This window comes from Candoia aspera, chromosome 11 (genome assembly GCF_035149785.1).
Source record: "Candoia aspera isolate rCanAsp1 chromosome 11, rCanAsp1.hap2, whole genome shotgun sequence".
Taxonomy (NCBI): Eukaryota; Metazoa; Chordata; class Lepidosauria; order Squamata; family Boidae; genus Candoia; species Candoia aspera.
The window spans coordinates 848,849-863,307 of NC_086163.1; the positions used below are offsets into that span (position 1 = coordinate 848,849).

Consider the following 14,459-nt stretch of genomic DNA (forward strand, 5'->3'; position numbering starts at 1 on the left):
AGCAGAACAGTTAACGGCCAGGTTGCCTTTAATTCAATCTCTGCTTCATTTGTAAACTCTGCGGACGTCATTCACAAGGGAGGTGCAAAATATCCCTCCCAGCTGCGGAAGGAATATTCTGTATCTTTGACAACCCCTTGGATAAGCTTTGCATATTCCTGATCTTCACAAAGACCTTTCCATTCACCCAAGACCATCACATACAAACTGCAGATGATGGTTTACATTAAAAGGGCTACAGTACATATTTCTGGGACATGTTGAGAAATAACTCTTAAAAAATCAGGAAAAGTGTTGGATGTTTACTTCTAAAAGCGTTTTAGCAGCATAAAAAATGTGCTTTAGTGGTACAACAGGAAATCAATGCCATGAGGAAAAAAGTGAGTATTTGTAATCTTCAGCACGGACCTACCATTTGATTGACCAGCTCTACCCTAACTTAAGGATGCTGGAAAATTGCCAACAAACATTCACATTTTCCTCCCTCCATTTGCAGGTTTCTGAAGTTGCTATCAAATTACAGGTAGTCCTTGGTTAGCGACCTCTCGTTCAGCAACCATTCAAAGTTATGACGGTGCTGAACAAGGAGACTTATGGCCAGTCCTCAAAGGTGCAGCTGTTGTAGCATCCCAGTCACATGATCGCTATTTGCGACCTTCCCAGCTGGCTTCCAACAAGCAAAGTCGATGGGGAAGCTGGCAGGGAGTCCCAAGTTGCGGTCACATGACATCGTGCTTAACAACCATGCACTATTCACTTAACGACCACAAGCAGAACTGCTGTTCTAAGTCGGTGTGGTCACGATTACAACCGTGTCACTTAGCTATGGCGTTCCCAGTCCCAATTACATTCGTTAACTGAGGACTACCTGTGCAGTCCTCAGTGTGTCTTAAAATCCCTACCACTTTATCATAATCGCAGCATCTTCAGGAACGGGCAATGGGAACATCAAAAGTCATCCCTACTGTAGGAAGAGACCCAGGCACAAGTCGTCGTTTTTCTACAACAAAATAGACTTCTGCAAATAAACTCATCTTCCTCCCTCCCCCTCTCCCAACAATGTTCCTGCCAGCGGTATGCACAGACACACAGAACGCCCTGCTACTTTTACTCTGTAATTAAGAAAACACGCAAGGCTTCAAAAGTTACATCTCACGAAGCCATGCACTTTTGAAACTCCCGATTAATAGTCCTACATTAGGCTTCCTCTCCCCCCACCCGCACACTGCTCTGGAGGCAGATTCCGTGAATTCCGTGGCAACCCATCACACTCACCGCCTCCTGGCCTTGCATCTGGACTCTGAACAGCTTCACAGGGCGGGATCCCAGGTACCTGGTTCTTGTGTCAGACAGATCACCAGTGACAGGGTCAAGGACAGTTCGGAGTAGCACACCATTCTTGATTGTGAGAGCAGAGGACCAAGAGGAGAGAGGACCAAGTTAACTCCAGGCTCTCTGACTCCAACATAGTTATCATCTCTGGCTTCTCTCTGACTTGGGCAAGGTTAGATAGAGCACTGCTACTGAGGTATAGAAATGTTCCTAAATTTTCCAAATTAAGAAAGGATGCACAACAGCTTTTAAAATGCAGCCAACAACGGCAAACTCTTTGTGGTGAAGCAGCAGAGCACCACAGAAAGTCCTGCCCTGCAGAAAGGTGGGGCCTAGGAAGCAGCCTCTGCCAGTCTGGCTGAAGGCACCCTTCACGACAGGTCATTTCATTTGGGAAGGTCAGGGGGCGTGGGCTGCTTCCCTCCCCCAGGAACTTTGGGCAGTCACGGTCGCTCCATCCCAAGCACTCTCTCGCCTTCTCTCCTCCCAGGCAAATGCAATGGGGGCAGTGGGGAGCCAGAGCCCCAGGATCATACCCACCCAGGCCAAGGCTGAGCAATGCAAAGTGCTGGCCACTTGCTGGTTGTGCTGAGCAGGTTTGGAGAGTGGGCTTAAAAGTGAAGGCTGCTTGTGAACGCTCCCTCCGCAACCCCTTCTGGCGGGCTGCTCAGGTCTTGGATGAAGGCATGCAGGTTTCACTAGAAGCCACTTGCATGCTAGTTGAAGCTGGCATGGCTGGGGTGAGGGCAGCTACTGGCACTTGGAAGCCCAATCAGAGGCAGTAACATCTTCCCACTGGACAAGGAGAAGCTCCTCCGAGGCTGGAAAGCTCTCAGAAGAGCCAGGAATACTGCCTCACCTGCAAGCCAATGTTCAGGTACAAAAACCCAATGGAGCTCCGTTCTCCCAGCTCATCTTGCTTCTCGGCTCCACCCATTTCCACAATGCACAAGGCCTCTGGCTGTGCAGGAAGAGCCTGCATGCTCAGAGGCTGCAGGCAGTCCTGGGGGACAACAAAGGACATGTGTTACTCAGGAGCAAGGCGGAAGAGCCAGTTTCTCATTACGGGGACAGAGGATCCCTGCTGCAACGTAAACACCCATCGAGAGCCACCCAGAGAACAAGAGGGGAGGCAACTATTCTTCTGCTAAAAAGGCCCCAGCCTCAAGTAATACCACTGGGTAAGCACATCCTTTCACTGTTGTTTAAGAATCTTTATTGATGGCCAGAAACCCATCTTGCTTCCAGAGTGCCCGGAAGCAGAGGCTGCAATTTGAGCTGGGAGGCAAAACAGCATGCTAGGCATTTCGTTAAAACCGGTAGAAGCGGAAAGAAATTGGGGGACTGCAGCTCTTGTGGATACCTCATGCGGCATTTCCAAGGTGTTCCTCATTTTTAAGCACTCATCATCAACAGGCCACACATTCAGTATATTCTCATCCATAAGAATGAAATCTTGCAAGAGAAATGGCATGCAGCCCCCTTCTTATAACCGTAACTCAGCCGAAGTTCAGCAACATAGACAAATAGTTCCAATCAGGCGCTTACCGAGGGATCGAGCGAAATGATCCGCACAGTGTTGTCTACCAGCCCAACAGCGAGGAAACGGGAGCGCTGCTCTCCAGGAGGAACATTTGCCAAACTCATGCATACCACATCAGCTGACATCTCCTTCCTCTCTGTGTATTCATTCAGTTGTCCTGACTAGTGTGCAAAGAGAAGGGAAGAAGAGGCAGGTCAGCAAATAAAATAAAAGTGGCTGTGCTAAGCTGACAAGGACACTCGCTAGTTTCAAGCAATCCCGTTTAAAAAACCAGTCCTCAGGCAACTTTAAGACAGACCCTGCCTGGCAAAAGCTTTTGTAAAGGCTCTCTGTCAGCCAACGACCATCTTAGGAAGTACATGACTTTTCAAAGGATTATCTCTGCTGTGGTCTTCCCAGCAACTAACAGCAACAAAACCCTAGTCCCGACTGAAAGCAGATCATCGTCCTTTGTTGCAGCTGCCGTTCTTTGCTATCAGAAATGCTTCTGAGAAGACTGTACTCCACGTTCATCCATCAAGGTTACCCTTTCCAAAATCCCAACTAAACACTCAGCTGCACCAACATGCTGGTTTAGCTCTTATCTTCGTCCACAACCCCAGTCCACATCTACTTCCTAAGCCAGACAGCTCACATACCGGATCCATCTCAAAGTAAACCAACTCTCCTCCAGTCAACGCAATCACCACTTGTCTCTGATTCACCGCGCACTTGACGATGGTTTTCTTCCCTGGTGTTTTCCATTCATTAACTCGTTTATCTGCTCTGATGTGCCTGATGCCATCAGGATAAACCTGAAAAGATACAGTTATGAGGTGTTAGGCCATTACAGTAATCAACTCCTTTGCTATTTTTTTTCTTAGCCTACCATTTTATATTTTATTGATTGCCTGATCAAACATATTCTTAGTAGTTATGGAGATCCAGTCATTTTGGGGATGGCTGCTTCTTTTCTTCAAGTGAATCTTTCGGAAGAGGGAGCAGCTCAGGGTGAGTTCCCTGGGATGGTAAGTTTTGCACATCCTCAGAAGTCTGTATGATCCCACAATCTCAAATCGTAAGAACAGCTCACAAGCCGAACAACTCTCTGCTCTGCCAGCCAGATTTACACTGATCATACAGGACCACTCTACTTTCTTCTCTGGTTGCAAGGCAGCACCTATTAGTGACTCATCCCATCCCTGAACTCACCCACTTCAAAGTAATAGCCCCATCAAGCCAGTCAGAAGATCAGATGGTTGTTTTTACCTTAGAAAGAACAGCCTGGCAAAAGAGGGCAGGATGTAAAAAAGTGAGAAGGCAAAGCCAAAGATGGTGACTGCCTCAAAGTCAAGCCCTCTCTCACGGCGAGCAGCCTTGTTTAATGGACAAATCGAAACAGCAGGTGGGCTGTTAAGCCAAGCAGCCTTCAGGGAAATGGAAGCGGCCTTACCTGCACCAAGGCATCATCTCCAAGCAATGAGCAGGACAAGGTGGGTGTGGTGCCAAGAAATCCTGAGTCAGTCACTTCCTCCACCGTTTCTCCAATAGATAGGACCAGGGTGGCATTGACGAAGGACACAATGATATAGGCATCAAATTCATCTGGTGAGAGAAGAGAAAGGAAAGATTACAGGTAGGCCTGCGAACTAAATACAGCCCACAGGAGCTTTTCACAGAAGTTCCTACAGCATCTCTGATAATCACCACGAGGCACCCAAAGGAAGAAACTGAATTTTCAGTCACAATTAGGAAGTCATGGCTAACCTTTGGGAAACTGAGTTTCAAGCCAGGTAAAAAAGTATCAGCAGCCTCGGGTGATTCTTTCATTTCCATTGTGAATCTTAAGAATAAGAGTAGTTTCCTCTGAAGCCAGGAGATGCTGAAAGACTAGAGTTGAATTCTGAAGGCAGTTACATGATGCGGTGTAGTAATTCTGCAAAACCACCAGGCTTGATAGGAATCACAGAACCAGAAGGAGACACCGAGGCTGCAGAGTCAACTCCCTGCTCAGTCCAAGGATCCAAATGTCAGCATCCCAGACAGAGGGCTGTCTGGCTTCTGCTTGAGCACCTCCAATTAAGGGAAGCCCTCCACCTCTTGGGTCATTGGTCCTACTCTCAATCTGCTCTTTCTGTTAGGCAGCTGCTTCTTAATAATCAAATGACAGAGCAGGTTGCTTATCTGTAACTGGTCCTCAAATGGACCTTTATGTACTCACATGCGTAGGTTTCCTGCATCTTTGCAGACACCACTAGAAGAAGATTAGGGAGCTGAACTATTTTAGCCAGCCAGGAAAGCTGCCTCCCACCGTGCTTGCCTAAGGACTTGCAATGATTCGTCTCTTTGACTCTTCTATAAGCACTCAGTTACAGACCTAAGTGCTTGGGTGGGATAGGCAGAAGGACCATGAGAATGCAAAAGAATACTCAAAAAACCACAGCTCCTATGCATCATATGCATGGATAATGCAAGCTAAATTACTAGAAGTTAGGTAGGCCAATCACTGTAGCACCAAGGATATTCTATTAAGCTAATCAGAGCATCCAATCTGGCCTAGGAATGAGTTAGTAGTGCCAAACAAAAGTCAACTTCTAAGACCAGGTCACTGCACAGCTTAAGTCAGAAAGTGAAATCTGTCTTGCAAAGCTGCAGTCAAGGTTGCTATCACATGGGTTGAAAATGTTCGCATAGGTGCCAAGTGTGTGGCTGCTGTTACCCAACAAGAAACAGAGGGCACGTTCTTTAGACAACCATAGCAGACAAGCAGCTGCTGCCTTTTCCCAAACAGTTAGGTCCACTCCGGGTAAACTGTCAAGTTTTCTAAACATCTTAAGAATGAGGAGCCATTCTGAGGGAAGTCAGAATCAACCAGCAAGCCAGCACGGGGCCCAAAAAGGCTGATGGGGAAGATCAACATGTCCTCATTCCCAAACTATCTTCCGTATCAAGGCCGATGATGCAGCAGAAAATCTGTCCTAATCAAAAGCCAAGCACTCAGGGATGACAGAACAAGTCATGACAAAAGAAGAGTATTCCTGGTAAGAGGAGACGAATCTGTTCATCTAACCAGTGTTTTGTGTCTCATTAATGTAGGTTTATTCTTTATATGAGGGACGCGGTGGCGCTGCGGGTTAAACCGCTGAGCTGCCGATCGGAAGGTCGGCGGTTCGAAACCGCGCGGCGGGGTGAGCTCCCGTTGCTCGTCCCAGCTCCTGCTCACCTAGCAGTTCGAAAACATGCAAATGTGAGTAGATCAATAGGTACCGCTTCGGCGGGAAGGTAACGGCGTTCCGTGCCGTCATGCTGGCCACGTGACCCGGAAGTGTCTATGACAACGCCGGCTCTAAGGCTTAGAAACGGAGATGAGCACCGCCCCCTAGAGTCGGACACGACTGGACTTTACGTCGAGGGAAACCTTTACCTTTACCTTTACTATTCTTTATATATTAAAATTTTACATAATCTTTGGACCAGCAATCTCATTACACCAGTCCTGCAGAGGAGAGAGGGGTGTCCACAGGGTCCCAATGAGCCTATGACCCTGATGGGTGAATGGCTTAGCAGATAAACAACAGAACCCAGACATGGTATTTCCTGGGGGCAGAGAGAAGGTGCTCACCCCGCAAGGTTGAGAAGCATCTACCCTTGTTATCTATCTGTTGTCCTTCCATTTTTGGGTCACAGATTAATTATTCAAGGCAACTTTGTGACACCTTTTAACATCCTTCCCCTTCCTATAAAGTCTTTATTTCTTTGAATGCCCAAGGCTCCTGGATTCTTTGGCTGGGAGCCCGGTGACCACTGTAGGCCAGTAGAATAACACTGCTGCAAAAACCCTCAAATGCTTTGGTTCTTCTTAAGCATGAACATTTCTCCCATGTCAAGAAGACAGCTGACATTTGGAAATATATCACCCCATATCAGGCTTGTCATCTAAAATATCTGGGCCAGATCTCCCTGCTGTAAAAACTTGGCAGGCAGGCAGCTAAGTCCACTATCTCAAGCTGATGCCTGGCAGACCTACATGCTGACCTCTGTGAACTAAAACAGAAACTAGAAAAGTGGGCCTTAAATTTTCGCAATTCAGTCTGTCTAAAGTATGTGGGAGGTGCCTAATTTAATCAAGGCAAGGCAAGGATGAAAAACAAGACATTCTGTCATTACACAAAATTACCAAAGGGAATGGAGGAAAGTTCATCCTTTCTGTGCAACCTCAGAGCAATTTGCTATTTCCAAGCCACCTGCAGAGCAAGAATGGTACTCGGAACAGGACTCAACTAGAGCCACTAAGTCCCATGCCCCAACTAGCAGAATACCCGAAAGTCAGACTGAAACCGGGCAACCTGGCTGGGCATGACAGGGCTCTTTTTCAGGAACTGAAGGGAGAGGATGGGTGTCTTGTACCCATTAGGCAACCCTGCTGGCTCATTCGGTTTGTCCATCAGCAATAAGGTATGAGAGCAAAAGTGAATTAATAGCAAGAGAGAAGTAAAGGCACAGAGCTTGTGCAGTTCCTTGGAATATACAACTTCAAATGCCACTCGGGTGATCCAGTGGCAGCCAAAAAGCTGCATGAGGGCACAGAATGTTTTCAGCCCCCCCACCGGAGGACAAACTGCTTAGAGAAGCTATCAACTCTCTTATAACTCTCAACAAAAAAATAGAAAATCCAATTATCCTATCGTGCAAAGTTTAACAGTGTTAACATCAACTGCTGAATTTGCTTTGGGATCTTTTGTCCAGAAGTTGAAAAGCCAGCTCTAGTCCCTAAACTAAGAAAGCCATGGAACCATTGAATGAATGGGTTCCACTCTCATGAATTGGGCCAAAAGACATCATAGCACAGCAGGATGATATATTCTGAAGTTAGAAGCACAGAGCATTCCAAGATCTCACAGCAGAGATCAGCAGGGGTGCCATGGAAGTCCAACTTCCATCGGCTCTAATCAGACTGACAGCTGCAGTCCAGTAGCCCTGAAGAGCCACACTTTGCCCAGCAGTGCCCTCCTCCTTCTGCCCACCCCTTCAGCATTAAGCCGCCCTTCCATTCTTTCACTGAAAGACCTTCCTGAAAGACCGGACAATGCTGTTCGGCTGGGCTTCCTTGTGCAGTGGCATGGACCAGCTTCAGTCTCCTCAATTTGGGGATGTCTCTGGCTAGTCTGAAGTCATCTTCCCTCCCCTCCCCTTTTCCCCCCACCAAAAGGAAAACAGCTTTAATCTCTCTAAAACTCATGGCTAACATCCCACTTCTTCCTATCTTTCATGCTAAGATGATCTATACATACCCTAGTATGAAAATGGTACCTCTATTCAACCTTGTCTATTCCATAGTTCTTCTAGTGCTAAAACTCAACAGGAAAAGAACAGCTGCATTTAGTTTTAGGACAGCCTATCAGCAAGGACTGCTATCCAGCATCGGCTTCCATGGACTCTGCTCAGTCAAGAATTAAAGCTGAGCACACTTCTTCACATTTGCAAGTCATTATGCCAAAGTTTTCAGAACTAACAATTTCAAGACATCAGACTGCTAACAGCAGACCGATGGTCCTGATATGTAAGACTTGAAGTGAGTTGTTAGGGAACATGAGAACTGAGAGCTCACACAAAAGATATCCACCCCAGTTCAGGTTCTAGGTGCCATCAGGAACTTGAAGATTGCTCACAACTGGAATCATGGCTTACTGATGTCAATAGATCTCATGTCTACTTGACCACAGACTATCCATGCCCATTGGATTGTCTATGTCTATCGGAGGCTCTGAAATCCCTCTCTACAGATCTGAGAGTACTTTCCACCCTCATAATTGCTGAAAACTGACTATACTTTCTTGCACGTTTGAACCAGAAAACAGTAATGTAAGAAGAGTGCAAGTCCCAGTTAACAGCAAGCTAACAACAGGCATATCCCAGTTAAAAAACAATACTCCCAAACATAAGCCACCCCCCACCTCACATGCATGAGGTGGCCCCACCTAATCTGTGCCCTCCGACAAACTGTTGAAGCATGACTACCAAAAGATTATACAGGGAGCACTGAGGTCCTTGAGTCCAACCTTGTGATCAAGGCAGGAATCCAAATTAAAACACCCCTGTGAGATGGGCAACTACCCTCTGCTTGGATGCATCCTATAGAAGGAAGCCCACAACCTGTCTGGGCTTTGGTTCTACTGCCAAACTGCTCTATCATTACAGCAATTTTAAAAACATTTTTTAAAAAATTCAACAAGGATCTGCTGTTATTGTTGATACAATTGATCCTAACTGCCAGGAAATTAATGGCTCTCAGTCTGTTATGACCATGGACTGAAACAGAGACGCAAGATCTGAAGCTTGGCTCAAGTCAATTTGCAGTGGCTGCTTTTCTGCATTACTAAAAGCTCCACTGACATCCGCAGTAAAGCATCTTATCCAAGAAATGTCTTTGCGATCATCACAAAAACTAGTCTCTCACAGTAAGCTCGAGATACAATCTGATGGGCACAGACTTCCAGCCTGCGTCTGCAGGCTTCATCACAGCCAGTAAAACAATTCACAAGCTGAATATCAAAGTTGCCTCTTCCTCTATTGTGGGGTCCATGGCCATTTGCCGGCCGGCTCTCTGAAAGAGAGTTAGCACTGTTCTTACCTAGCTTAAGCCTTTTTCTTGTACTTATTTACATTCTCCATTTCCTATCTTATTTAGCTCATTTTACATGAATAGGGTGGTTAATACTGGCAACATTAAGAATCCATTCACAAATGGACGGACTTAATCAGAGATATGCTAGTACATGCAGGGTTGTCTTCGAACACACTCATTGGAAAATTTACGCGAAACTTTTTAATCCATTATCCGGATGCTTGTAAAGGATCTGCAAGTTTTCCTTGCAAATTTTACTGTCTACCATTCTGACCACCAGCGCACAAAAGGATTCAAAGAACAAGCCAGTACCGGACAACAGAAACAGAACCCTTCTGAATAAAAAATGTAAAGGAACTAGGTGGTGATTACCAAGCAAAGCAAGCTAGGTTTCAGGAGGTGTGTGAATGGACTGGGGGGGAGGAATGTGAGTAGGGGGGGAGCACGAGGGCCAGTCTTCTTGGGGTCCATTCTGCGGATTGGCAGAAAGTGCTAACAGCAGAGTTAACGCCGCATACAGACCTCTGAGCCGTGGCAATCGCACAAGGCCACCCTTTGCTTCTCCGGACTGAAGTGGAGGCAGTCCCTGAGGCAGGAGCAGGTGGATTTCAGATTTGCAGAGATGTTCACTAACAGGTAAAGGGTGCGAATGGAGAAAATGTGCAGGTACCTGGTACAAGCACTGAGCTAAAGCCAACTGGCTGCTTTATTAAATTGGGAGGGGGTGGTACAATAGAAACAAAAAAGGTGTCGCCCCCACTGTGAAGGACACCACCAGGAAGAGCCCTCTTGTGTTGAAACACTGCACGCACCGGGTGGGAAGCCAAAGAATGCCCACAACATGGATGGTGATCGTTTTGTAGCACGGTCTTTGCAGCTCAGCGCAAAAGCAGCCACAGAAATACTGAAGCTGGATCCAGCTAGTCTGCTTTTTCTTGACCCCCAAAAGGCAGTTAAAAACAGGAAGACATGTGAGCTTCTCCAGATGTGTGGACTTCAACTTCCAGGATTCTCAGCAAAGCCATGCCAGCTGAGGAACTCTAAAATTGGAGGCTGATATACCTGCTAAGTACTCCTGAGGGTCCGAAGTTACCTGCCTGACGCAGCGCACACAGCAACTGTCTAGGGTAAGAGCTCTAGCAATCATATGCATGAACTCCAGAACTTGGGTGTCCTAAGATTTGGTGCACATCCTGGATACAGATATATCAAAATTCCCCAGCTTGATCTAATATGGAAATAAAGACCTCCTCTAGCCATTAGAATGTATTAGGACACCCCAGGTATGCCTGGAAGCACATGGGAAGCCTGTGCAAAGCACTTTATCTCAGCAACAGGAATGGGAAGATGTTCTAGGTATATGACACCAGAAATACTTCTGCTGCACAGCTATGCAAGCAAAGCTTCCTACCCCAAGAATTCAGGCAAATGGTTGATACCTTCAGCCAAGAAGGCCAAAGATCGCATGTTTCATCGCTGTTCCACCCACTACCCACATAGCACCACGTATCCGGTAGCTGTAAGTACACACCTGTGGGAGGAGATCAGCACCTCCACTGCCAGCCACCTGTGGAAGAAAAAAGAAGGCTTGGTATTGGTAGCATCATGCCCACATACCAGCCAAGGTTAGAACTTGTCAGAGAGAATGCAGAACTTCAGGAGCAGAAGCCAGAGACCAACAGGATTACCGCAGTGGAACAACCCCACTCGGCAGGCTCTGGGCCACTAGCACACAGCAGAATAAACCACTGAGAATTAGGCAGGGCCAGCACAGAGCTATCTGGTGATACGTTCAAGGGAATCAAGCATGATGCACAACACAGCACTGACCCAGTAAAACCTCCATCGCAGAAGTACCACAGCAAGCGGGTCTCAAACGGTCAGGAGCAACAAACCTGGTTTCACGCTGAACACCTGGATGGAGTAATTTCCAACACCTGCCTGGGAGAAATTCATACGCACATTTGCCACCGCCACTTAAACAGAGGAGTGAGTCTTGTTGGTCAGAAAAGTTGTGCATCCCGTGTCCTGAAAGGCTTCAAGACACCACAGGTCAAAACACCAACTGGCTGTGGCTGTTGGACTACATCACCAATGCTGGCGAGGTGGTCAAGAGGAAAGCCACTGCAGCTTCATGAGGGAAGGGACAATCTTTCAGAAATCCTGAGCTCAAATCACTTCAGGTTTTTGCAGTGCATCCAGGAGCAAATTAAAAGCCAGAGCAGAACCACTGTAGTGAGGCGGACAGCAGGCTGACCAGGAAACAAATAGCCGGGAAGTTTCCGCCGGCTCCGACTGCCACAAACACACTGCGACAGTATTCTCAGCAGCTGGCGCTGTCTCCAGGAAGAGGCGCAACTTGGATCCAACCCAAGCCTGGTCAGAGGTCCTTCTGGCCTCACGGAAACTGTCGGGTCCCAGGAGTCTGGCCCCTCCAGACAGAATGCAACTCCTTCCAGAAGAGGCTGGATTTCCAGCCTGAGTTAGCTGGTGCAAAAAAGTCTTGCTTACATTTATTAACATCATTTATTAAAAATATACAGTACCCAATCCACAATCCCAAAGCACACAATATTAAGATGCATCTGCAGGTAGTCCTCATTTAGTGACCACAAGTGGGACCAGCAACTTGGTTAATTGAAGCAGTCACTAAATGAAACCATGACTGTGCTTACAATCTTACTTCAGCTTTCCTTTGCTTTACAGACCTGCGAAGGTCATAAATGCAAGGACTGATCGCAAAGTTACCTTTTCATCACCACTGTAACTGCGAATGGTCTCTAAATGAGGCAGTCACTAAGCAAGGACTACCTGTATAATAATATTTACAGCCTCATAAAAACTGTTTTCAAGGTGGCTAAAAATAAAAAACCATTTGTTGATTTACCACCATCACTGCTTTAATCTGACCAATTCTGAGCCATGTACACAATCAAACCAAACTAAAGTGTATCTCTGAAATGAAAACCATGCATCATAAAATAGTTAACAGTTGGTATTGTGCTAATAAGCTAGCATCTAAATACCTGCTGAAACAGGAGGGTTGTAAGGGTCTTCCTAAATGCAAAAGGAGGGACAGGAGTTGATCACATTTCTGAAAGTAAGGTATTCCACAATGTGGGGCTACCACTGAGATGCCTTACTTATCAGGCCAGGCTCCCTTCACTTCTTGAGGTGGCAGGATCTTTACCAGGCTTCCCCCAGCGTTTAAATCTTTTATAGATGATAACCACTGAATTCAGCCTGGAAGTATGTTTGGCAGCCAATGCAGTAACCTCAAAATAGGTGTGTTTCTGCAATAGCAAGTTTTCCTAACTAAGAATCTGGGCACTGCATTTTTGTACCGCTTGTGGCTTCTGAGTCAATTTTGAAGTCAGTACCGCATCAAAAGTGTTCCGATAGTCCACCGGCAATGTGATCAGGCCTCACTGTTGTAAGGAAGCAACTGGAGCACCAGCCCCATCTGGCCATGGCCTCTATCTGCTGCTGGAGAAGGAACCACAAGTCCAGAACCACCTCCAGATCACAGACCAACCCCTTCCTGAGAAAGGTGCCCCCATCAAGAGCAACCACCGGTCCCTAACAGACGTCCCTGATGCTTACAGACAACTCAGTCCTGCTCCACTTTAGTCTCCCCACACAGACTTTATAGCCTCCAGGTACTGATTCAGGATACTACACTGTCTCCAGTGTTGCCTGGTTTACAGCTGAGCTGAGTGTCAGCATACTGATGACAGCTCACCCTGAGCCAATGGAAGTTGCCTCCAGCAACTTCATTTATGTGTTCAACACAACGATAGAGGTCTCAGCCCAACAGCACTGCAATCCACGCCAGAGCCGCTAAAGGCTTGATCCTTTATGCCTCGTGATTACTGACTGGAACTGCCCTCTCAAGTACAAGCGAAGCAGGGGCTCCCACTCCCAGTCCTTGCAGGGTTTCAGAAGGGTTTCAGGAGGGCATCATGGTTAATGGTATCAAATGCCACGGGAAGGACTGATAAAAACATGAGGGGAACACTCACACCAATCAAATCCCAGCACACATAATCTACTGGGGTGATGAAACCTCTTTCAATTCGATGACTAGGTCTGAAATCTCATTAGAATGGATCCCGTTTCATATAGGATCCCCTGTAATTCAGCCTCCACCAGTTTCATAAGCCCAAAGTTGTCAATCAAGGTGCAACACATTCCCAGTTGCACACACCTCTTCCAGCAGCCCAAAGAAGCCAGGAGGGGCATCACTCTAACTCAGTGGCAGTGATCAGGCTACAGAGGATGCTGTCCACTTCCTCAGGTTCCAAGAACAAAAAATAATCCCAGGCAGAAATGCACCGTGCTGCCTCCATCACTTCATTTGGCTCCATTCAACTGGCATCTAAATTAGAGCAGATACAAGCTACTTTATCCACAAGGAAATCTGCAAATTAATCCAGTCAGACTCTAGGCATCTCGTCCTTCCTGGTCTGAGTTTGCTTGTTTGTTTGTTTGTTTATCATATTTTTATTACCGCCCATCTCCCCCACTTGGGGGACCCTGGGCGGTTCACAATAAAATTCAATAAAATCAGAATAATATCGGCAATCAATAAACATAAATATAATTTTACTACAAAGTTACTACAAAGAGTGCCACCAGGGTGGTGAAGAACTAACACTTTGTCACTCTCATTACTACTGAGCAGGCTCAGCATGAGCTTGTACCAGTGCTCAGTCTCACCCACTCTGACTTTGGGCCATTCTTGCTCCAGGCCTCTTTTCAGTTGCTTCAGCTCCTGCAACTACTTGATAAACCCGAGAAACCTCAGTGGCTAGGTTGAGACCATACAGGAGGAATCTTATTAAATGCTTTGACTGGCTCTGTATAGCAGCGATTGGCCAGGGATAAGATGGAACTGCCCACCAAGTTGTGGAAAAATCTCCACAAGCTGCCTAGAGTTGTGCTTTAAGATCAGTAGCCATACGAATCTTTCACACACAC

General features: G+C 46.7%; 1 protein-coding gene across 1 annotated transcript in view; it reads right to left on the bottom strand.

Moving 5' to 3' along the window:
* SF3B3 (splicing factor 3b subunit 3) overlaps positions 1–14,459 on the bottom strand; it is a 48,826-nt gene that overhangs the window by 14,005 nt on the left and 20,362 nt on the right. Inside the window, exons 12-16 of the mRNA XM_063313006.1 lie at positions 4,308–4,459; positions 3,514–3,669; positions 2,881–3,036; positions 2,192–2,335; positions 1,276–1,398 (exon numbers count right to left, since the gene is read on the bottom strand). Coding sequence (XP_063169076.1) covers positions 1,276–1,398; positions 2,192–2,335; positions 2,881–3,036; positions 3,514–3,669; positions 4,308–4,459 — 731 coding nt within the window. The remainder of the gene's footprint in view (positions 1–1,275; positions 1,399–2,191; positions 2,336–2,880; positions 3,037–3,513; positions 3,670–4,307; positions 4,460–14,459) is intronic.